At 42.7% G+C, this 24,194-nt stretch overlaps 3 protein-coding genes across 5 annotated transcripts; all 3 read right to left on the reverse strand.

Annotated features, from left to right (window-relative positions):
* Window positions 1–201: 201 nt before the first annotated feature.
* Window positions 202–9,694, reverse strand: LOC112265284 (thymus-specific serine protease). Its single transcript, XM_024442433.2, has 12 exons — window positions 9,459–9,694; window positions 8,394–8,569; window positions 7,433–7,532; window positions 7,083–7,212; window positions 6,634–6,757; window positions 6,430–6,507; window positions 6,184–6,231; window positions 5,774–6,058; window positions 3,416–3,557; window positions 1,882–2,061; window positions 1,373–1,527; window positions 202–1,065 (listed from the first exon to the last, which is right to left on the reverse strand). The coding sequence occupies exons 1-12, from the start codon at window positions 9,517–9,519 to the stop codon at window positions 1,006–1,008; spliced, it is 1,539 nt and encodes a 512-aa protein (XP_024298201.1). The 5' UTR covers window positions 9,520–9,694; the 3' UTR covers window positions 202–1,005.
* A 153-nt stretch (window positions 9,695–9,847) lies between these two features.
* Window positions 9,848–15,507, reverse strand: LOC112265285 (enoyl CoA hydratase 1, peroxisomal). The gene is made up of 10 exons (XM_024442434.2): window positions 15,183–15,507; window positions 14,500–14,668; window positions 13,722–13,810; window positions 13,442–13,566; window positions 13,283–13,331; window positions 13,058–13,122; window positions 11,338–11,408; window positions 11,113–11,184; window positions 10,886–11,036; window positions 9,848–10,631 (listed from the first exon to the last, which is right to left on the reverse strand). The coding sequence occupies exons 1-10, from the start codon at window positions 15,214–15,216 to the stop codon at window positions 10,527–10,529; spliced, it is 930 nt and encodes a 309-aa protein (XP_024298202.1). The 5' UTR covers window positions 15,217–15,507; the 3' UTR covers window positions 9,848–10,526.
* A 122-nt stretch (window positions 15,508–15,629) lies between these two features.
* On the reverse strand, window positions 15,630–24,045 carry LOC112265283 (heterogeneous nuclear ribonucleoprotein L). 3 transcript variants are annotated; one of them, XM_024442431.2, is made up of 14 exons: window positions 23,890–24,045; window positions 22,451–22,569; window positions 21,867–22,104; window positions 21,694–21,779; window positions 21,237–21,333; window positions 21,059–21,131; window positions 18,197–18,232; window positions 17,679–17,747; window positions 17,114–17,385; window positions 16,897–17,018; window positions 16,549–16,750; window positions 16,391–16,448; window positions 16,196–16,303; window positions 15,630–16,086 (listed from the first exon to the last, which is right to left on the reverse strand). In XM_024442431.2, exons 1-14 carry the CDS (start codon window positions 24,034–24,036, stop codon window positions 16,028–16,030), a joined length of 1,686 nt encoding a protein of 561 aa, XP_024298199.2. In that variant the 5' UTR covers window positions 24,037–24,045; the 3' UTR covers window positions 15,630–16,027. The 3 variants fall into 3 exon arrangements, with proteins under 3 accessions (XP_024298199.2, XP_024298197.2, XP_024298200.2); XM_024442429.2 differs by having other exon boundaries at window positions 17,679–17,750; XM_024442432.2 differs by lacking the exon at window positions 18,197–18,232 and having other exon boundaries at window positions 17,679–17,750.
* Window positions 24,046–24,194: the final 149 nt, after the last annotated feature.

Genomic DNA, 24,194 nt, shown 5'->3' on the forward strand with positions numbered 1-24,194 from the left:
TCATTTGAATATAATTTGCATAATCATCACAGTTTTTGCTCTATACTGAAACTCGACTGCTGACATACACATTCTTCTGGGATCTTAGTAACAGTGGGCTAATGAACAAAATACAAAAAATAGTTTGGCGGTAAAATATCTCTTAAAATGAATTTCAGTCAACAACAATATCCCCACAATCCACAGAAAACAGACACCAGATTATGAGCAAACTTTTATTGATGATACTTTTCCAACTTGCAGGATTAAATCAAATGAACTCCTCTTAAAAAGATCCACACAAGCTACAAAGCAATCCAGCACACATTCAGATAATGTTTTGTCTGAGATAACTTCACTGAATCCAGACCAAGGAAAATGTGTGAACAGTCTGTAAACCTTAGAACACTCCATGATGTTAAAGTCGTCTTATACGGAGACTCTCTGGTTAGCTATACGCTACCAGTACGTAGTTAGGAAACTTAAATACTGTGTACAGCATTATAAGTGTTTCCCTAAATTACTAAAACTGTCTATTAAAATATAACTTATATACTGGAGTAAATTCAAGCACGCTATAAAAACGTTCAATAAACACTATGAAAACGTTAGAAAAACACTATAAAAACGTTAGGAAAAACACAAACGTTAGAAAACCACAAACGTAAAAACTAGAAGAACATTAGAAAAACATTAGGAAAACACCAGGAAAAACAATAGGAAAACACCAGGAAAAACAATAGGAAAACACCAGGAAAAACAATAGGAAAACACCAGAAAAACACCAGGAAAGACCATAGGAGAAACACTAGAAAAACATTAGGAAAACACCAGGAAAAACAATAGGAAAACACTAGAAGAATGTTAGAATAAAACAGAAGAACACCAGCTTAGAGGACCTGACCCATGGGGAGAAACATGAAGAGGGGCTCAGTCCACAGCACCATGTGATTCACTGCCCAAAGTTTGATTGGCTGAGTGATGGTCAGGAAGGTCAGATTATCAGGTAACCTGTCGTTGGGTCCATCAGCCCACAAGCTTCCAGGCAGCTTCCTTCAGCCACTTGGCAACTTTCCTCTCAATGGCCTGACAACCAGAGAGAAAAAAAGACAGATCAGGATGAGGGGAAGAGAAGTTTAAAAATAATATTCACTAATGACATAAGAGATAGACAATGGGGCAGTTTCCTGGACACAGATTTAGTTTAGTCTTGGACTAACAAGCTATTGACCATTGACCACGCTTTTTTGTTTCTGGGAAACAGGCCCAAAGTGTTCAATTGAGACATACAGTTCTGAAGCACACATTACTCTTCATGTGCCACCAAAGCTCACAGTCAGTGTCTCTCTTAGTTACATCAACTTAGTGTTGTCTAGCCTGCCGTGTGCCGTACTTTGCGGGCCTGCTTCAGGGCGGGGCGGTCTGCAGCGCCGCCGGGGTTCATGTCGGCACAGTGGGCGGTGCCCTTGATGAGGATGGTCATGTCTTTGTCCTCCTTGTCCAAGTCCTCTTCCAGAACGCTGAGCTCACGCCAGGGGTCAATGTCACCTGACAGAGGTCACAGGTCACAGACCAGAGGGACAGGTCATATACTGACTGTCACACAGAGGAGGTTGGTGGGAGGAGTTACAGGAGGATGGGCTCATTGTAATGGCTGGTCAATCATGTGGTTTCCATATGTTTGATACCATTCCATTGATTCCATTCCAGCCATTACTTTGAGCCTGTCCTCCTCCCACCAACCACCTCTGCTGTCACACAATCACTCACATAGACACAGCACATTGATTCACTGCCAATGGGTTTAAATTACACTATGATGTAATGAGAGGTAATGGTTTAAACTTCCATCTGACTAGGCATCGCCTATCTACTGTATTCATCTGTGAAGTCTCTGCTCACCGTTGACATAGAGCACCCTGTCGGTGTCGGGGTGGTCTCCTCCATAGTACTTGTTGGTGAAGGCGATGTGTCCAGGCAGACTGTGCTGGGGGATGTTGAACACCTCAGGACACAGGTCGGTCTGAGCCTGCAGGGTCAGCATGCGGGAGAAGGGACAGCTGGCGTCCTCACACGTCTGGACTGTCACAACCAAACAATGATGAGGTAAGCCATAGAGAAACAATGAATTTCTATTGAATTATGATGTGTAGTTGTATTTCTGTAATGTAAGATACAGCTGGGTGGCTATGGGCATATAGCAATACAGATCCTATAATGAGTGTTACTGTACCAAAGAGTGGGAGCTTTGCACAGCTAGTGTTAATGCACTGGGCTTATGAATGTGCTGCTTAGGGGGAAATTAAGTCTGGAGTGTTTTTTGTTTTTTTTACCCTCCAGTGCTGTGAGCACTCAACTCACTGACTGAAACAAATACGTTGCTTCTACGTGGGGACATAAGCTTGGTAAATGTACAGTGGGGCCCGAAATTATTGACACCCTTGATAAAGATGAGCAATAATGGCTGTATAAAATAAATTATTCAAATACTGAGCTACATTGTATGCTCAAAAAAATTGAAAATTATATATTTTTATACTAATGCTATTGCTCAGAGAAAGATGTTTAAAAAGTCGTTTTTTTCTCAAAGGGAGGGGTCAAAAATATTCACACCCCTAAAGATTCTTATAAATTAAATAGTCAAAAGGTTATTATTTGGTCCCATATTCCTAAACTTCGACAGTAATCTGGATGCTACCATGGTTACGGATAATCCTGAATGAATCATGAATAATGATGATTGAGAATGTTACAGAGGGTCAAAGATCATACCCCCAAGACATGCTAACCTCTCCTGTTATTGGGAATGGTGCGAGGTTAGCATGTCTTGGGGGTATGATCTTTGACCCTCTGTAACATTCTTACTCATTATTCACGATTCATTCAGAATTATCCGTAACCATGGTAGCATCCACATTACTATAGAAGTGTTTCAAAACAGTCTTATTATCTATTCTGATTTATAATAAAGTGACTCCAAAATGACACAATACATTATTTACCATTAATTTCTATTGGGCACAAAATAATCTGAAACACAACCAAAACTAACTGCAAATGCTTCCAACATGTTTTTAGAGTCACAAGCTTAATGTAGTCATTGCATGCTAGGAATATGCAACCAAATACTAAACTTTTGACACCAAATACTTTTTTTTATAGGAATATTTAGGGGTGTAAATAATGTTTACTCCTACTGTTATAGAGAAAAACATGTATTACTTCTTAAACAAAATCTCTTTGCTGTTCTAGTATAAAATAGTTTCAGTATAAAATAATATAATTTCCCAATTTTTTTGCATACAATATAATGTAGCTCAGAATGATTTATTTTATACAGTCATTATTGCTCATCTTTATCAAGGGTGTGAATAATTTCGTACCCCAATGTATCTCCTCTAGGAGTGACAGTGTTGTGTGGTGGAGCAGTACTCACAGAAGCCGAACTCAGTGCAGGTCTGGTAGTACCACTGTCTCTCTCCATTGTAGGCAGAGTCCAGATTCGTGTCACTCAGGTCCTGGATGGTCTGCTTGTGGGACGCATCCAGACAGGGCTCCTCGCCTGTGGCCCGGTAGATCTAATACAAACACACACAGTAACAGTGTTCCCTGACTGTTCTACAATCACGCTCCACACTGCCATTTCCCACCTGGACAAAAGGAACACCTATTTGAGAATGCTGTTCGTTGACTACAGCGTTCAACACCATAGTCCCACGAAGCTCATCAATAAGCTAAGGACCCTGGGACTAAACACCTCCCTCTGCAACTGGATCCTGGACTTTCTGATGGGCCGTCCCTAGGTGGTAAGGGTAGGAAACAACACATCAGCCACGCTGATCCACAACACCGGGGCCTCTCAGGGGAGCGTGCTTAGTCCCCTCCTGTACTCCTTGTTCACTCACGACTAAACACGCCAAACACGGCCAAACACGACTCCAACACCATCGTTAAGGTTGCTGACGACACAACAGTGGTATGCTTCATCACCGACAAGGATGACACAGCCTATAGGGAGGAAGTCAGAGACCTGGCAGAGTGGTGCCAGGACAACAACCACTTGCAATTTGCAAAAAACAATCAGATTTCGACAGAAATATGGCTGAGACGCAAAGAAAATTCAAAGAGAGGGGGTACAAAAATGGTTAATGCCATTGAGAAAATTCAAAACAAACCGAGACATGATCTTTTTCAAGGACAGTCTCGCAAAAATAAGTATTCTTGTGTTCTAACTACCCGCTATTCAAAGTGCTCTGAACAAACTTTGGCATATTCTAAGATCTGATGACAGTTTCGGTAATGTGTTTTCAGACCCCCCTTTGATCGTATTCTCGCGGGGCAGAAATCTCAGAGATGAACTGGTAAACTCTGATTTACCACCCCAAGATATCCCTGCACAACATCTATTTGTAACCCTACTGGATGGAAACTACAAGTGTAATGGCTGTGCTCAATGCAATGGTACTTATAAATGTAGATCCTTCAAACACCCCCAAACAGGGAAACTGATCCCAATCAAAGGTGTTATTACGTGCTCCACTAAGGAAGTTATTTATCTTATAACTTGTCCTTGTGGTAAAAAATTATGTGGGTAAAACAAAGCGGAAATTAAAAGTACAAATCTCTGAGCATCCGTAGCACCATTAGGTGCAAAAACTCGACTTACCCAGTTGCGGCCCACTTTTTGGAAGCAAACCACTCGATTTCGTCCCTACGTTATATCAGCATCGAACTTGTCACCCTCCATAGGAGAGGGGGTGAACTCTACAATTTATTGTTAAATCGAGAGGCTGCCTGGATCTTTAATTTAAAGACCCTTGCTGCCTTTGGTCTCAACGTAGACTTTGATTTGAAGCCATTCTTGTGATTTTTCTGTTGTAAATGTTTGTAGGCCTATGCAGCCAAATTGTATCTATGATCATATGCTATCCATGTTTTTGGTATGTTATTTTGATATGTGAAGATTAACCAATGATATCAGGCCACACCTGGCCATGATTACAGACACCTTTGTGTGTCCTTTGACACTATATAAACTAGTGACCTGCTGTGTTTGTCATTATACCCTGATGAAGACAGCTTGTCTGTCGAAACGTTGGTTATTAAATTACTGTATCTGAGCTCCTAGAGTGTGCGGCTCTCCTTTAATTTTCAAGTGTTCTACTCCGCTAGCCAGCATCTCGCCTAAATAGGTGTGCTTTTCTTTAGCCTCCAGGACAACAACCACTACCTTAATGTGAGCAAGACAAAGGAGATGATCATGGACTACAGGAAAAGGAAGGCCGAACAGGCCCCCATTAACATCGACAGGGCTGTAGTGAAGCGGGTCGAGAGTTTCAAGTTCCATATCAACAACAAACTATCATGGTCCAAACACACCAAGACAGTTGTGAAGAGGGCATGACAACAGCTTTTCCCCCTCGGGAGACTGAAAAGATTTGGCTTGGGTCCCCAGATCCTCAAAAATTCTAGCTTCTGGGCCTGAGAAATAGGCAGTTTAATTTGGGTACGTTTTTCATCCAAACATCAAAATACTGCCCCCTACACTCAACAGGTTTTAACTGCATTTTTGGTGAGGGGCTTGTAAGTAAGAATTTCACTGTAAGGTCTACTACACCTGTTGTATTCGGTGCATTTAACAAATACAATTTGATTAGATCAGTCAAGGCAAGGGGATGCACAACTGTAGATCAATACAGCCCTCTGCTGGTTAATCAATGAATTGTCATTTTGTGTGTGTGTGTGTGTGTGTGCGCACACACACACACACACACACACAAAATACACCTCATACCTGCACCAGCTTGATCAGCCGGTCGTATGCCTCAGTCTCCGAATCGTAGGTCTCTGTCTCATTGGTCATTATTTTACAGATCTCCTCAATAGTCAGGATTCCCCCCTCCTCGTTGTACTCCACGGTTCCCATGACGATGTCAGCAAGGCTCTGCATGACCTCGATCTGGTCCTCCAGATCTTCAGGGATCTCACAGCACCCAAAGTCCTTCCCCACCTCAGTGGCATTTCCTGCAAACAGGGCGGCCTCCACGGCAGCAAAGGCCTCCCAGATGTCCCCCACACACTGGAGGAGAGAAAGAGAGAGAGACAGTGACAGAGAAAGTCAAATCCCACAGTAGGAGACTCATACAGTCAGAAATTCCAACACATGATTTCAAGTGCCCAGATCTACTGTAAATGTTGTCAAACCTTATCTGAACCTCCAACGTCCTCGTCCGCAAGGCTCAGACCCACCACCTGGAAGAGAGCAACACCATTGTTTGTTTTCACCTATGTCCATACAGCTGAACATAACATCTACCATGCTATTAACACTATAAATAGTGCCACAGTTACTAGTTTGCCTACTACAACTACCACCACTACTACAGCTACCACCACCACTACCACTACCACTACTACTACTAAAATTAATACTAATGATGAGATCTTTACTTTGTTGAAGGTGGAGAAGTCCAGTTTGGCTTTGACAGGAGCAGAGGAGGCCACAGCACCATAGACCAGGTGAGGGAACTGGAAGAGCAGGAACAGAGAACATGATTTACTATTATTACCATGGAATAGAGTAGACCAGCATACAGTAACACTGCTGTCCAGTCCTAAGTATAAATATAGACAGTGTTGTTCTCTCTACTGTACCTTTCCCCTGAGCCAGGCAGACAAGGCCCCAGCATAGGAACCTCCAAAGCTGATCCAGGTATTCTTGTCAGAGAGGTCAAAGCGATCGCTGATGTATTGATGGAATTCTGCGACGTCGGCAAGACTGGAAACCAAGAGATGGCAGAGAAAATGCAATTCAAACTCTGCCCAATTCAAGCCCAATCAAAAGCTCTCTGCCAAGTAGCAACCCACTGGGCACAGACATCAGTTCAACATCTAGTTTTGATTTACATTTGGTTGAGTTGTCAACTAATGTGAATTCAACATGAAATCAACCAAAGAATGTTACCATGCCATTAGATTTGGGTTCAAAGTTGGGTGAAAAAAATACAAAATACCCTCACATTGATGACTTTTTGCAAATCCAATCCATTTTCAACATTGATTCAACGTCATCACATTGACTCCCTCCTCCTGCCAGTACTCACGCCTGCTGGCTGGACAGGTCTCCCAGGTTCTCAGTCTCCAGGCCATCTTTGTTGATGCTCTCGCCGTAGAAACGATGCTCCAGGGCCACAAGCAGAGCCCCATGCTCCTCAGCCATGTCCACATGGTGGCCTACAGATACACACAAAGCAGGAGCGGAGAGGAAAAATAGGGGGAGGTTAAGAGTTGGTTGAGGTATCAACAACACAAAAACCAAAGAACAGGCATTAACTTGTAACTAATGACAAGTATCATATTCATAACACCTATGTAAGCCTAACTTATCGTGTCAATGCATTTCCACTTTCTTTACATATTACTTAAGAGCGTGATGGGGGAACTTTGTGTTTACCTGCCAGCACATTGAACTCAGAGATGGGGCCCTCCCCTCCGATGAATAGGAACACTGGGCCATGAGGACGCTCCCAATAGGCTTCATTCACGAAAAACCTCTGAAAGAGAGAGAGGGTGAGAGACGGAAGGGAAGCAAGAGAACGAGGGGGGGGCTGCAAATAACCTGTACACAATGAGGTACAAAAGTGTTTGGACAGCAACTAATGTGTTGTTGTTTTGGTTCTGTACTCCAGGACTTTGGAATGATAGAATGACTGAGGTTAAAGTGCACTGTCAGTGGTATATACATTTGAGTGTAATCACAGCACATCCCCCATTTTAGGGAACAAAAGTATTTGGACAAATTCACTTACATGTGTATTAAAGTAGTCAAAAGTTTGGTATTTGGTCCCATATTCCTAGCACACAATGACCACATCAAGCTTGTGACTCTACAAACGTGTTGGATGCATTTGCAGTTTGTTTTGTTATTCATGATTCATTCAGGATTATCCATAATCATGGTAGCATCCACAAAAACGTAGACATTAATTTCTAAACATTTACAATAAAAGTGATTCCAAAATGACACAATACATTATTTACCATTAATTTCTATTTGGCACAAAATTCTCTGAAACACAACCAAATCTAAATGCAAATGCATCCAACAAGTTTGTAGTCACAAGCTGTAGTCATTGCGAGCTAGGAATATGGCATCAAATACTAAACTTTTGAATAGCCCAATACACATAAGTGAATTTGTCCTAATACTTTTGGTTCCCTAAATGGGGGGACTATGTACAAAAAGTGCTGTCGCCCTATATGGATGAAAATACCTTCACATTAAAGCTGACAATCTGCACTTTGACCTCATAGTCATTGTATAATTTAAAATACAAAGTGCTGGAGTACAGAGCCAAAACAACCAAAAATACATTTGGACCTCACTGTAGGTGCACGTATAGGTGGTGGGTCACCTGAGGAAAGGTTTCATCGTTTTGACTGTCGAAGTGGTCCAGGGGTTGGTGAATTTTCCCGTCTCTCACTTCGCTCATGGGCTTATGCCCGTTGACTGCGCTCATCAGCACATTTTTCTTCGCTTTCTCATACTGGATTTTACGCACGTGCTCCTTGATCTTCCTCAGAACTCGTCCTATGAAATGTCAAATGTGATATGAAATCCAATGCACTGTGCACAGCAAGAACGACAGGAACGGCAAATATAGAGATAATACGACATTTCGTTCTACAAAAAGTGCTATCTAAACGTGTCACATACATTTTTGGATTGGATACAATTTTGTATTTATTCCTGATGGTCTCAGCACATGGCTTTTGCTGATAAATTATAACCCTCTGCCACAACCTTATCAGTCTAATTCATACCCGACAGCCAAGCCCATGTTTATTTTATTTGTCATGGGTTTTATTATAATTCAATACATAGTGTTAATAAACCATGTATTAGTTAAGACACTTAAGAACATAATAAACTTTTATATATGTGCTCAATTCTTAAGCAGACCATTTCACATAACTATCTAAATATAGTTTCTAGATTATCCAATTTCGTTTCTCTGAATACCACAATTTTATGGATTCACCTCAATAATTAAAACTATAGGCCTATGCATTAAAATGATATACGATCAACGTGTATATTATATCAGCTCACACAGATACATGGATGTATTTTCATGCTAAGTATAAAACCTCATATAGGAGCTTAGAGACCCCAAATGATGTATAGGACAATATTAAAATGATCTACTTCCGTTTCATTACAAGCATCATGAAACCTCTTAACACATTAAATTAACTTGACGAAAAACTGTTTTTGAACGCAACTTGTTTACCACTTTTTTTACCATGCGTTTTCTTCCTTCAGAAATCACCTCTTACTAAATATTTGGTCAAATTATACATTTTGTGTATCGTTTCCTAGGAACAAGGGTGGCTCAACCGACCCAACTCTGCTTTACCTTATTTTATAATTTGAGTATTTTTTTAAATGATCAGTTCATTATGGATCGTTAACGTACCAGAATAGACGAAGTTCACAAGGAGAAGAAGGATGATACAACGGATGGGAGACATAAGCATCTTCAGGCCTCCAACTACGACCTCTTTACTGATATAGGTCTACACTATGGTCGGACAACCTTGCCGTCTTAATGCTGCTTTTATGGCGTGACCAACGTTTTTAGTCCACCCGGGCTTCCCTGATGCCCACTGTGCATATTTATAGTAAACAAGTCGGCAGTTGAGCTTAATCAAGACGCAGCAAGTGAGTCTGGGCAATAGGCATATCTCCTCCAACGGTGGCAGTGGTCCAAACTAGAACAACACTATGAGCATTGGCTTGGTGAAAGATGCATAAACTTCACATTTAGGTATTGAATTGTATGCACAAAGCCTAAAACTCAGCACAAACACTTAACATGTTGAAACAGGGCCCTTAGGCTCAGTTCATCTTTTATAAAAATAAAAAAAAATAAAAAAAGGTTTTATGATGCAATCATTTTTATAGATTTACAAAAGTGTGAGGCTGGTTGGTAGAGTACCCAACCTGAATCCTGCATGCGGAGCTAGCAAGAGAGAGGCCCCTAACTCTTTAGTTTACAGACAGCTCTGCTTTGGGTGATTCTGACAGACAACAAGGCACCAACACAAACGTATGCATCTGCTGGAGTCAGGAGGCAAAATAAGTCCTTTTCATATTAGCTTAAATGGATAGTTGGTCATTTTGGCATTTATCAACCGACCCAGATGAACTCGTGGATACTATTTGCATGTCTCTGCGTCCAGTATGAAAGAAGTTACGAGGTAGATTTGCGAGCCAACGTTAACTAGCTTAGTGCAAAGACTGGAAGTCTTCGGGTACAGCTAGCATGCTAGAGCGCAAAGACTGGAAGTCTTCGGGTACAGCAAAGACTTCCAGCACTAACGTTAATGTAAGCTATCGCTAACGCCCAAAACTACCTCAAACTTCCTTAATACTGGACGCAGAGACATACAAATTGTATCCACTAGTTCAGTAGATAATCCCCTCCATCCATTCCCCCTCGCCTAAGAAAAACTGCACTTCAGCCTCTTTCTGCTCCTCAGGTTCAGAGCTTGGAGAAAGTTATTGTTTTAGGACTCTTCTTCTCCATGGAGGCTGCAGCTGACTTCATGACATCCTCCGTCTGCAGCATGCTCATGTTCCACGTTGCCTGAAGACAGGAGAGAGACAGACTGAAATCTCAGCCTCATTGTGTAATTCATTCTAACTTTTTTCATTTTTTACATTTCAGATTTTGGACTTCCAATGACATCTACTTTTTAAAAATCCCACCCACCTTATCAGAACACTACGCTTGTTTAAGAGACATGGTTATCTATACTGGGTTGTGTTCTTGATAGCCTATGTTGTTGCCACGGTGACGTGTGTGGTGTTGTGAGCATCCTTGTAAGTACTGAGCCTCACCATGTAGTTCAGGCCCTCTGCCACACTGTGGTCTCTGGAGTAGATCAGGTTGACCTTGGTTCCCTGGACAGCCACAGGGCTGCGGCCTGCTATCTCCCCTGCCATCTCAAGAGCTCCAGCCAACATCGCCTCCTTGTCCGGAAATACACGGCTACACAGAAAAAGAGTGTATGAGTACCCAACACACATACACAACAAATACACGCACGCACACGTTGTTTTCATACCTGACTAATCCACTTTCCTTGGCCTCATCGGCATACATCTTCCTCGCTGTCAGAGCCAACTCATTCACCAGGCTAGAGAGGAAAGAAGATGATACATATGATAAGGGATCTCTCTTCAGAACAATACAGGGAAGCACCCAGTGTTCCTTGGTTTATGAATGCAAGCAGAGGGACTACCACGCAGCATTACGGTGTAATGAACGCATATCAAATGCTTGCTCTTACCTCCGGCTCCCAATGACTTTAGGTAGGCGCTGCAGAGTTCCAACGTCAGCTGCTAGGCCAATATCTACTTCCTGTAAGAAAGGTAGACCTTTCACATCACTCAGAGATACAGATTTATGCAGATTTAACAAGTATATTTTTCTTATCATTCTGCCTTATCATTCTGTCCACCTGGTGGTTGCTACAGACAACAGATACCAGTTACGGCCTTTGTAGACGGCACGATTTTAGCTGTCTTATGCCACGATTTTGCCATCCCAGACAAAATGTCCACGTCGTGGGCAAATTCTTAGGTCATAATTGATCGTTGGACATCTTGGCTTGTTGAGTGTGACAGGGTCTAAGGTCTGCAGATTCAGTGCCATTACGTCTTGGCTCGTTCAGTGTGACAGGGTCTAGGTTTGCAGGTTCAGTACCACTACGTCTTGGCTCGTTCAGTGTGACAGGGTCTAGTTTTGCAGGTTCAGTACCACTACGTCTTGGCTCGTTCAGTGTGACAGGGTCTAGGTTTGCAGGTTCAGTACCACTACTTCTTGGCTCGTTCATTGTGACAGGGTCTAGGTCTGCAGGTTCAGTACCACTACTTCTTGGCTCGTTCAGTGTGGTGTGACAGGGTCTAGGTCTGCAGATTCAGTACCACTACGAATTGGCTCGTTCAGTGTGACAGGGTCTAGGTCTGCAGATTCAGTACCACTACGAATTGGCTCGTTCAGTGTGACAGGGTCTAGGTCTGCAGATTGTGACAGGGTCAGTGTGACAGGGTCTAGGTCTGCAGATTCAGTACCACTACGTCTTGGCTCGTTCAGTGTGACAGGGTCTAGGTTTGCAGGTTCAGTACCACTACTTCTTGGCTCGTTCAGTGTGACAGGGTCTAGGTTTGCAGGTTCAGTACCACTACTTCTTGGCTCATTCAGTGTGGTGTGACAGGGTCTAGGTCTGCTGGTTCAGTACCACTACGTCTTGGCTCGTTGAGCTTAACAGGGTCTAGGTCTGCCGATTAAGTACCAATACGTGCGGTCGTAGTCTTCGACAAAGTTCTGGCTGTGTCCAAATTTTTGGGCCTTTATCGTGTAGTGTGGCTGATGTTACGAGCCGATCCTGGTGACTGACCCATAGGAACACAGCCGGCACTGAGTATGCACACAATAATACAAGAGTGAATAGTCAGATTCATATAATAGTTTGATTTAAACGTTTTCATGCAGTGCAAGAAGTTAGATTCCCATAATAATCTTGTTAACATGACATCTGATATCAGGCTACCTAATTGGATTTTGATAAATGCTCAAAATGGCCAATTAAAATAAGCGCTTTACCACAGTGACCATGTTATTTTGGGGAAGCTTATTTGATTGTGAGTTTGACATATGAAGTGTGTGTGTGAAAGCTATTTTTAGATGAATACTTTTCGTTTTTCAAAACTCACTTCACTCGGGCATAAGCATAGTGAGGCTTGCGCTGCTGGCACATGCGCAGATGAAATACACCGCTGCAGTTGATGTATCCTACGTCGGCTGACGGAGCCTCGCAAACCAATCGCAGAATGTGATGACAGAACTGAAGCAAATTGTACAATCTGGCCAGGTTGATCGCAGTGTGACGTGATAATCATAAAAAGGCTGAATCTGACGTAAAGTCTGCAAAGACCTGTAGATGTCCCCTGGACCTTGGTCCTCATGGAGACGGTCATTGGGGCTGAGGAGTATTTAAGCCCACTTACCTTCACCTGAAACCAGGCATCTTGAGTGCAGAGACGGATATCACAGGCTGTGATCAGATCCACTCCTAACAGGACACGTACATGTTATAACATGACAAGCCATTACAGCTGTATTACAGAACACCTTCACCGGAGAAGAAACAGTCACATTTTGTAAATAATATATGAAAGCTTTGCAAGGCCTCACGGTCACAAGCAAATCAGTAATATACCACCAAAACTCACCTCCTCCAACACAAGCTCCCTGCACTGCCACAACCACTGGCTTTGGACACTACAAGTAGAAAGGAGGTAGTGGGAAAGAGAATGCATTTTCTTACTTGTTCACTATCAACCCCTAACCTATTGTGCAGGAGTAAGTACTTCACAAGTTCATATACAGACCCTTTCAATGACGCTGAAGGTTTCCTGGTACTTGGCGATGATGCGTCGCATGTTCCAGGAAGTCCTGGCCATGTCGTCCCCTTCAGGCTGCAAGACTTCACTGGCCATGTCCATCAAGTCAATGCCTACACACAGTCATATTGCAACAGAGGTTACAGTATATCGGTCTTATTACTGGTATATTGCTATGTTTGGTATACTGTTGGCACAGCCTATTGATAAGTAGCACTCAGTTCAACCTGAGACAATTGTAAGCTTTTGGGAAACATAATTCTCTTACCAGCTGTGAAGACGTCTCCTGCACCGGAGACGACAACCACCCGGCAATCCGGGTCCTCAGCTATCTGTGTAAAGCACTCCACCATTTCTCTGAAAGAGGATGGATGTATGGTGGAAGACAGGGTTAAAAGAAGAAAATGTATTTTTTCAAAGAAATATAGGATGCACATGCATTCATAAGGGAACACAGTGCTGTTGTGCTGAGTTACAAGTACAATTAGAAAGGCGGGAAAGTTTCAACTGTGTTCAAGTAGTGTTTGGGCCAGTGGTGTAAAGTACTTAAGTAAAAATACTTTAAAGTACAACTTAAGTAGCTTTTTGGGGTATCTGCACTTTACTATTTATATGTTTGACTACTTTTACTTTACTACATTCCTTAAGAAATTATTTTACTCCATACATTTTCCTTGACACCCAAAAGTACTCGTTACATTTTGAATGCTTAGCAGGACAGGAAAATGGTCCAATTAATACACTTCTCAACAGAACACCATGGTCATCCCTACTGCCTCTGATCTGGTGGACTCACTAAACACACATTCTTAGTTTGTAAATTATGTCTGAGTGTTGGAGTGATCCCCTGGCTATCCATAAACAAAACAAAAAATAAATGGTTCCATCTGGTTGGCAATGATTTATACTTTCACTTTTAATAATTAAATATTTGAAACCAACATTTTACTAGGTGACTTTTACTGGAGTAATTTTCTATTAAGGTACTTTTACTCAAGTATGATAATTGGGTTATTTTTCCACCACTGGTTTGGGACAGATGTTACCTCCAGAAGGCTTTGTTCATGGCATTGCGTTTCTCTGGCCGGTGCAGCTCTATGTGAGTGACAGCAGTGGCAGGTTGACTGACAGACAGGGTGGTAAAAGGAGGAGTGGGGCCCCCCGGAGAGGATACGGCCCTTACAGCACTGAGACCTGGAAGCCATAAACTCCTGTCTGATGATCAGCACCGAAATGAGAGGGAGGGTGATTGAATAACAATGAATTACAACAAAACCAAATTCATATTGAATGAGAGCAACACATTTCCGCTAATAGTCAGTTGCACGGTTTAGACCTAAACCACCTTGCTATCCACTCCTATACAGAATAGTTACATAGTAGTCACCTTTCACCTAGTTAGCCAAGATGCTAACCAAACACGGTTTATACTAGCTGGAGGTAATTAGCTAGCTAACGTTACTTAGCCAGCTAGCTAAGTGTTGACATCTATGTAAAAAAATAAGTTACCTAGCAGGCTATAGGCTCTGGTCCGAGTCTCGAATTATTCTCTGGTGTTAACCAATTACGTTTGCTACTTCCTAACCTAAGTTTGCTAGTACTGGAGCTTGCTAAGTAGCTAACGTTAGTTGAACGGATGCGACCTACAAAATGCACATTTAGCTAACTTTAGCTACGTTTTAGAGCTGACAAAGCACTGCATCGTAAAACTCACAATAAATGTACTTACTTTTCACGAGAGCTGATCTGATAATGAATGCCATAGCCCTTCGACTAAATCAAACTCGAGAGCAAGAAACAAATGAAAGGCGCAGTCGGTGTACTTGCCGCAACTAGCTGGCTGTTAAGTAAAATGTAGTGTTGTTCAAAGCTTATAGCTACAAGTACCAAAGGTATAGAAAGCAGATAAGGGTATTTACTATTACTGTGAGCAAAGAGCGCATGCTATGAACACAATCTCAAGAGTTGTTCCACTAAACTAGCTGGCATGCTGGTTTTGTACAATTTCTGAGCTACAGCATCTAGGAATCGTCCAAATGCGGCATTCAAAGGGGAAGGACAGGGTCGCTTTTCTAGCCCTTATTAACGGAATAGTTCAATAACGGAACAAATACTAGATTAAATTATTATTACCGTAGTTGTGTTGGTTATTCAGTGAAATGATATTACAAAGTTGTTAACTGGCATAAAGAGGTTTATTTATTGAGGGCTGTAACAAAAGATGCACTACTTGAAATTGAGTTTTATTTCTCACAACTAAAGAAACTCTCCTTCCTCTAAATACAGACAACTGGTAAGCAGCAATAAAAAAAAAGGGGGGAGTAATAAAAGATGTGAAACAATACAAAAGCCTTTCCTTGTTCATCCATCAGGCATAAAAACAATTCAAATTATCTGTCATTTACCAGTTCTCACACACACCTTGCTTTTATGAGCTCAATATCAAAGAAATAGGACAAATCGATATAACTGCGGACAAACTCACTAACGGCCTAAAACACACAAGGTCAAAATAGGGGTGAAGACTGTAGGGATGACAGTTTGTGGAACATTATCCATGATCCTGGAGGCCATTTAGGTTGCATGCTGAGCGGTAGAAAAGCACAGCTTGAGGGTATATGGGTACGGGCCAGCTGAAGAGAAAGACAGAAAGGGTTAGAAAACTAAAAAATACCCATCACCACACCATTTGAATAAAACCGTGATATTTTTAATACATAGGCTTCGATTTCAAACACTTACTTGCGTTCTTCATCTGGTAGTGGTTTATCATGGACAAGGCCTCCATGGCGTCGTTGATGGACTCCCACTCCAACAGCCCTGACGAGCTGCGCTCACCTGGACCTGCACCTGATAAGACAGTCCAATTCAGTTTAGCACCACTGTCATTCATACAAGAGTATGTAGTTCCAAAGTTAAGCTCAAGTGTACACTTACTCTTTCCTGTGAAAAGTTTGATATTTGCAGGGGCTTTGACACCAACATCTTCACAGATCTGAAAAGAAAACAATCAATTGATTATTTTTGTAGGCATGTTGGTCTTTATTTCACTGCTCCATACATGAAGTGGTTTCCCGATGTGCTTTGGGACTCACCTGAGTGAAAATCTCAACGGATGAGTCTGGCTGGGCGTTGAAGAAGTGAAGGACATTGCTTGGGTGCTGAATGCGGTTCTTGGCAGCCTGCTCTGGGGAGGTGAAGCGGTTGTTGCGGGAGCCGTGGAAGTCCTTGAAACTGGTGCTGCCGTCCTCCAGCTCGTAAGACTGACCAGGCATGATGGCCTGCTGTTTGGACACACTGCAAAGGGAAAAGAGCATTAGACTGAACTTGTACAAGCCTCACAGAACAGTCACTTATTATGGCAAGAGGCAGCGAATAAGATTAAGCATCAACTTTAAATGACAAGGCACTGAATGAACAGGCGTTTCCGATAAACATCTTACCAGACGCTGAGCTTCTGTCCAAAAAGGAAATTGTTGTTGAGGTGAGTGATGGCCCGGTCTACAGCGTAACAGTCTCCCATCTCCACCATGGCTGCTCCTGGCTTACTCTTCATAAACTTCACCTGAGGTAGGGGACCAGATGCACAGGGTAACTCAATAGCAGCAGCATCTTATTGAAATATCTGCAATGGCTTGCCATCTTTCCCTCCACACTTACCCGCTCCACATTGCCATAGAGACAGAAAACATTAAACACTTTGTCGGCGTTCATCTTGGCAGGCTCCAAACCGTAGACCATGACTACAGGGGAGTCTGCGTGGGCACTGTACTCGCCAGGGGGTGGAGGGGGGGGCCCGTAGCCAGGTCCCCCGCCGTAGCTGTGTGCCCCCCCTCGTCCCCTCATGGGAGGACCCATGCGACGGCCCTCGCTGTAATGTGGAGGTGGTGGGGGGCCATAGCCGCTTTCGTCATATCCATGGTAACCACCCGCTAGAAACACAAGGGACCACAATATCATACAGGGAACATGGCTTGATTGGAACAAAGGATAGATGTCCAAAGAAAGAGGTTAACCCCACCATGTGTAAAAACATCTGGTTTTGATAAAAGGGTGGCACATTCCATTACCAGATGAGCTAAGAAAATTGACTACACCGCACCACTTCGCTGCCACTGTGGGGTACCCATTTTTAACCCACCATCTGCACCTCGCAGGTGAATTTAGTGTGAGGAGAGCACTACAAAGGCCAGCACGTGTCTTCCCCTGGGTCTAAGAGCCTTACCGTACTCTGGAGGGTGGTCTCCCAGCAGAGCCGGCGCCCTCACACGCTTGTTGGGGTTGGCACTCCCATCTTCTGAGAGGTGATAAAGGCAGGAGGCAGAAAAAAAGAGGGGAAGAGAGAAGAGCAATAGATAAATTGGCAAGAAACAGGAGACATTACAATGCAGCACAGTAGCGGATGTTCAATTAGAATTAAGGATAGCACACAAGAAAAACACATCTAGAGAAAGCACACTAAGCGTAATAACTACTGAATATTAACAACACCAACAAGACCAAAAAATAAAATCTACATAGTACTGTGTATCTACTGGTTCAGTCATGGTATTCAGATGCCAAAGGTGATTTTTTTGTATCTTGAGTTCAGTGTAAACAAACTGTCTTTACAACAGCTAAGAATGAATTAAACGCTAAGAATCCTGAAAGCTAGCTACATCATCCAATTGAAATCTGTTAGCATATGGTAGAAGGGAGAATGAGGTGGGTGAGAATGAAGCCAACGTAAGTTTGCAAACACACCTCCAGCATTGCTCCCATTGCCATCAGCTTCTGCATCTGTACAGGTACACATCTCATACACATTAAATTCAGGCCAGATTAAACACACTCACCTACACATGGATAGTTGAGAAATTAAGAAAAACATCACTGGCGCATTAGACAAATTCGACTGCTTCAACATTCTACAATGTAAACTATTTCAATACATTCACAGTCCATTATCTTCATATTGTAACTAGGTTAAACAAGAAAGCATCACATTTCAAATCTGTCTACAAGTCTCGAAAAGTGAAAATACATATAGCCTCCTAGTGGAGAGCCACCCAAACACCAGCTTTATTCAGACAAGTCTTCAACGGTGGACAAAATACCCACAGGGAATGCACTACAAGGTCACCTTTGAAATATGGTGGCACTAGGAACAGAGGGAGTGGAATGCCATATAAATACAGAAAAAAAAGAAACAACAACTTTGAGGACAATCTTTTTGAAGACATCCCGAGTGTAAGAAATGGGAATGTGTGTTGTGTAACAAACTGGGGATCAGTTTACTTACAGCATGGATATATTGAAGGACAAAGATTGAGGCTGGAGACATTTGCTGTTATTTGGCAGTTGGTCCATTACTTCTCTCCGTTTTCATTTAAATCCTTTTCATCTTTTACTCCACTCCCCTTTAGAAGAACATTTCCACCTTTGGTTGGATTTCTGGCCTTTTTGTGGCAATTTCAATTGTGGTTGGTGGTCCACTCTCCAAGTGCCTTATCGAACACACTCCTTGCCAATGGCAGGCCGCAAAGCAGCCATTTGGAACATATCAGACCTGGGTCCTCATTAGGCGCAAATTGCCAGACCTGCGTCACATGGAAGGTGTTACACAGGAACTAAAAAAGTCAAATTTCCACAAGAGAGCTGCATTCAGAAAAAGATGGAGAAACTAAACAGGGATGCATGTTGCAAAAACAGTATAGGGAGGAAAGGAGGGGGGAAAGAGGCAAAACAGAACACCCGACTCCATGAGGTATGCATATATGAGGAGAAAAATGTGGTCTGTCTGAATGTGCGTATGCTTGTTCATGTTTGTAGTGTCTTCATCAGTTGTCTGTTGTATTCCTTCCCATGTGACTGGCTACAGCCTGACAGTGACGGTGCGAATCATCTATGGAGTCAGTGCAGCAACAGGAGCGGAGGGTTTTGAGTAGTGTTTGATGTGTTAAACATCAGGAGCAGGGCACAAGAGAGCAAAACCACCTGCACCACCAAAGGCAGGCAGGTACAGAGAACAGGACAGGACTGTGTAGTCTTGAGCAACTGGTTTGTATCAGTATGGTTCATCTGTTTTGTGTTTGTGTGAGCATGCGCGCGTCACTACGGGTCTCTGGATGTTGTCTTTATAAGGTGGGTCTCCTGTGGATGTGTATCAGTCAAAAAGCTTCCGTGTCAACAGTAAGGTGATGACTTGCAGGTGAGATCTGGGTGATGGCATGTTTCAATGTGTCAGGCATGTCTTGCTGGGGTCTCAAAATTGGGATGGTGTGGAAGGCACAGCTTAGTGCCAATGTACCAGCAAACAAAACTCCCCATGGAAAATGTGTCATGCCATAGAAAAGGTATAGGGGATGTCTTCGTGACTTTGGAGCTATGTTGTTGCGGCACGAAGGAGATGGATTGGGGAGGGGGGAAATGTCAGTTTATCAAAGCATGTCTGCTGCCATGGTCTTGCAGTCTATCCATCCCCAATGTCCTAAGTGTTCCTTCTGTTTGGTACAGAAAGTGGATGTGTCCTTATTGAAGTAGGAGCGGTGGAGGTTGAGGTGGTGTTGAGAGTAGTGTTGACGGCAGGAGTAGTGTTGGGAGTAGTGTTGATGACGGCAACAATGTGTCTCCGATGCATATATGGAAATGTGTTGCTCCAACGTGTTCCGACGAGAAGCTAGAGTGGCTGTTTATGTTCAATGCTTAAAGTAGCCTGTATAGATGTACAGATCTATACATTGACGAGTGCACTGGGAATGAAAGGAGCAATTGGCTGTTGGTAGAGCAAGCTTCACAAGAGACTCAAGTGGGTAAACAGGAAGGTATTTTTGCTCAAACTGTCTAGTCTTACAACTTGACGTATCCATGGGCAGTGCATCAGATTGGTTGCCATTGCAAAAACAGAGCAATCAATATATTTTTTACACAGGCATAACACAGTCTAGCAGACTTTGCCGAGGTGCCATCAAGCAGGTATTCAGACAAGAAAGTAAGAGCTTAATGGATCAGTGGCGAGATTTATGAGCAACATCCTAGAACACTTCCTTATCTCACATTTAATGAGGAACAAATGACTGTCAGGTAGTTTTTACTACGAGTCAGTTGTCGCCAAACTAGAAAAGCTGCAGGACTTTGAGTTGGTACACTTAGTGACCACATATCTTTAGATCTGATAGCACTGGGTTGAGGTTAAGGAGTTTACTCCGGGGTGTTCCAAGTAAGGGCGCATCCTGTTTTATATTAGGTGTGCAACTAAAAGCCTTGAGCAACAACTGTAGTCTCTAGTGAAGAATATCTGGCCATTCAGCTGCTCCTTGCATCCCTAGCGTGTTTGGCTGTGTGACGGACGGTGCATCACCAGAGGACCACACCAGCACTTCAGTCATAATGCCACTGAAATGGAGCCCCATGTAAGAGTTAACTGTAATTTGCTTAACCAATATAACAGCTGGAGAGAAAGATACCAACCCAGCCCAGTGAACATTGATCTGGTTAAAGGAGCATTTCCTGTGCTCAGTGGCATTACCCCTGAAGGTCTACCATCCAACCCCCCTTCCATCCCCCACAGTGGCAGTAAGGGTGCTGGTAGTGTCAGCAAGGACCACAGATGGCTGTGTGCGTTACCTTGACCACTCAGGTTGGGGTTGGTGTAGTCCCAAGTGTCCTGGTCATTCTTGAACACATTGAGACGAGTTGGCTGTGGGAGAATATACAAATTAATTCCAAAGCAAAGCATTTTCTCAAGTCCATATCATGGAACACTAGAAGCTGTTCGGGGCTATGAATGTGCATGTTCCTCTACCTTGGCATATTCAATCTTGAGTGTGCAGCAACCAGAGTAGATGTCTGCCCCATTGAGGGAGGCCTTCGCCCTCTGTGCACTCTGCACTGAATCAAATGTGTTGAGAGTCAAGGAAAGGTCATGCAGACTAGTTCTGAGAACAGTACGTCGCACAGACACCATAACACGTTCTAGTAATTCCGGAGCTTATTGCACAAGCCCTTGTTTACAAGTCTCTTTGTGCTAGTAAAAATACATCTGGTTAATCACTAATCACACACAGCATGTGCTACAAACAAATGACATGTTCCAGACTGCTGGTTTCCTGATTTGGTATGTAAACAGTATGTCAACTTAAAATTCCAGCAGTCTTAGTTTCACCAAGGCTTACCTGCGGGCATTCAAATGATTCACAAAATAAGTCATTCTGAAAAATTTATTTTGCATTCTGAAAAATTTATTTTGCAGCAAAGGATATTCCACCATGGCCTGAACACCATTCTTCCGAAAGATAACAATCCTCTGGACAGGGCCGCAGTTATTGCAGACAGTGTAGAGGACATCCTGTAAACGTTAAGACATTCAAATTATCAGAAATAATATTGAGCACAACAGAATCAACAGGTTGGGCAAAGGTGGCCAGCACTTTACCGTGGTAACGGGGTAGATTGGGTTCATGATGGTGAGAAGTAGCACATTGTTGACACTTCTAGAATCGTCCGGGTCGCCTGGCCGGGAGATCTTCTGGCTGGTGGAGTAGTTGACAAAGGCTGGGTGCCCGGAAATGTAGATCTGGTTGTCATTCGCATACGTCACAGCAGTGCAAGACCCATTCAAATCCTCATACTCAACCAAGGCCTGACGCTTCTTGGGCATAACAACCACATAGCTGTAAACAAAAAGGTTATATTAATAAAGGATGCATAAAAGTTTTTTTATTTGCTTTGCTCCTCTGGATTGCTTCTGGGTGAGCAGGCTTTTGTTTCAGCTTGGATTATAGCTACTCATCTGGAACATGAGTTGAATCAAGTGTTAGAATAGAAGCTCTGCAAAGGTAAAGATGGGTACTGTTAAACCAGTAATGGCTAACTATAAAATGGTTGGATTGTGTTTGCGTGGAGCAAAATTGGACCATGAAATGTGTGCATTGTAAGCGAAGGCCATTTCTCAGTTGTCGAGAGAATTTTTGTATTTATTTTTAAAGCAGATGGTCAATTAATGTGCATATTCATCACCTAATAGCTCCAAACTCCTGCAGGGCCTCCACAAGGTCAGCTTCTGTAATGCCATCCACCAAGCCCCTCACATGCACAACTGGAGAGGGAAGGGTCTTATGTGGGTCATCATAGCCTTCCTGCAAAAAATAATGGGTAAACTAAATTCAAGCAATAAACTCATGTTTCCTGGTCAGCTCATAGCAGGAGGCAAGCTGAATAAACTCAACTACATGGTAAAATAAGTTTATGAACTCCACCAATGGAGTTGAGCAGATACCAAACGTTGTGTAATTCAGCACAGACTACATCAATTCGTCCATGGTCAATACTTCGAAACTGTAAATTATGAAACGCTTACCTTGTGTCCTCTGCAGTTAGGTGCCTGCTGAAATCCACACCCAATAAACGTTAATCAAATACAACCACCGACTGTTTGCGCATGTGCCAATTGAATCGCAACGAAAACCGGTGGTTGTATTTGATGTTTTATTAAAAATGTGTGGATTTCGGGCAAACAAAGGCATGCAACCACAGAGACCAAACATTGGTACACGGTATGCGTTTCAATTTAAATGGTTTGAAGTATTGACCTTGGCGAATCGACGTAGCCTGCTTTCTACTAAACTCCATTGCTGGAGTTAATCAAACTTCCTTCACCATGGAGTTGAATTTAGTCTGGCTGGAAATATTAACTACCTACCAACATGTCATGAAATAGGGGTAACTAGTCAGCAAAACATTCGGGGAATATTAATGAGGAAACGTATTTTGTTATCCGTAATATTACGAGAACGTGGTCTCAGAAGGTTATGCATATTCGAGAAGTAGCGAATTAATTCGCTCGTTAGCTAAAGTTAGTTACCGGCTAAATCAATGGACCTGTCAATAATGAATCTAGTTAAGTTTATTTAAGTGATTATGCCCGAGACGTCGGTGTTTGTTGGATACATTGGCACGGGTGTTAGGCCCGAGACGAAGTTAACACCGACTCGTGTTCTTTGGTTCGAGCCTGGCAAAACGAAGCCACTAGGCTAGAACAAAGCAATAACGTTACGCTACCACTAGCTAGCTACCATAAGATATGGCGTGGCCTGCATGGAACACTCCCATTCATTTAAAAGAAAAAAGGCTAGCTAGCGTTAGCTAGACAATGGTTGGAAAAATATTAACCGAACTAGCTAGCCAGTTAACAAGCTATATAGCGGCATGTTTACTGGAAATAATTTAAGCTAAACATAAAATAGACTGAAAGTTATTCTACAAGAAAAATACTTGTGGTTTTATTTAACATCGTGGAACACGGGAGAGCGGGCTAACGTTACTGGGTGCAATCAATTTTCGTAACGCCGCGTCATGAGACTGAAATTATTTTTTTTACAACTAAAGATTACATTTAAATTAATGCGTTTAAATTCATTTCATTGTTAACGCAGATTATATCAGAATTAATTATTTACCGTTGCCATTCCGTCGTTGGTTTTTAGTCTTTTCGTTGCCCTGCCGCCTTCGTAATAACGGCCTGCCATAGCCATGTTGTCCCAGTTAAAAAGGTTGGTAGCGGTGACGGTGTGAAATGGACGGGAAAGTCCTGAACAGTCACACATATGGGCCCGCCTTGAAGAGTCCGCTACGGTTTCCAATTGGCCTAAAAGGCACGTCAATAATGTATTCATCAACCTACGACCAGTTAAAATGCACAAAACAAGCCTTTCTGAATATCTTCTGGTCAGAGATCAACCCACTACTACTGTATTGAGCACTT

This window comes from Oncorhynchus tshawytscha, linkage group LG13, assembly GCF_018296145.1.
Source record: "Oncorhynchus tshawytscha isolate Ot180627B linkage group LG13, Otsh_v2.0, whole genome shotgun sequence".
Taxonomy (NCBI): Eukaryota; Metazoa; Chordata; class Actinopteri; order Salmoniformes; family Salmonidae; genus Oncorhynchus; species Oncorhynchus tshawytscha.

Bases quoted from the DNA above. Each gene is read 5' to 3' on its own strand.
- LOC112265284 (XM_024442433.2), bottom strand. From the start codon at position 9,519: ATGCTTATGTCTCCCATCCGTTGTATCATCCTTCTTCTCCTTGTGAAC. The intron at 8,570-9,458 runs GTACGTTAACGA...GACATTTCATAG, and splicing joins TGTGAACTTCGTCTATTCTG to GACGAGTTCTGAGGAAGATC. The intron at 6,059-6,183 runs GTTTGACAACAT...TCTCTCCTCCAG, and splicing joins ACGTTGGAGGTTCAGATAAG to TGTGTGGGGGACATCTGGGA.
- LOC112265285 (XM_024442434.2), bottom strand. From the start codon at position 15,216: ATGGCATTCATTATCAGATCAGCTCTCGTGAAAA. The intron at 13,123-13,282 runs GTGAGTTTTGGT...GTGTCCTGTTAG, and splicing joins GGGAGCTTGTGTTGGAGGAG to GAGTGGATCTGATCACAGCC. The intron at 11,409-13,057 runs GTAAGTGGGCTT...CCTTTCTTACAG, and splicing joins ATGCCTGGTTTCAGGTGAAG to GAAGTAGATATTGGCCTAGC.
- LOC112265283 (XM_024442429.2), bottom strand. From the start codon at position 24,036: ATGTGTGACTGTTCAGGACTTTCCCGTCCATTTCACACCGTCACCGCT. The intron at 16,751-16,896 runs GTAAGATGTTTA...TTCCCTTTGCAG, and splicing joins GGACAGAAGCTCAGCGTCTG to TGTGTCCAAACAGCAGGCCA. The intron at 16,304-16,390 runs GTAAGTGTACAC...CTGTCTTATCAG, and splicing joins CAAACTTTTCACAGGAAAGA to GTGCAGGTCCAGGTGAGCGC.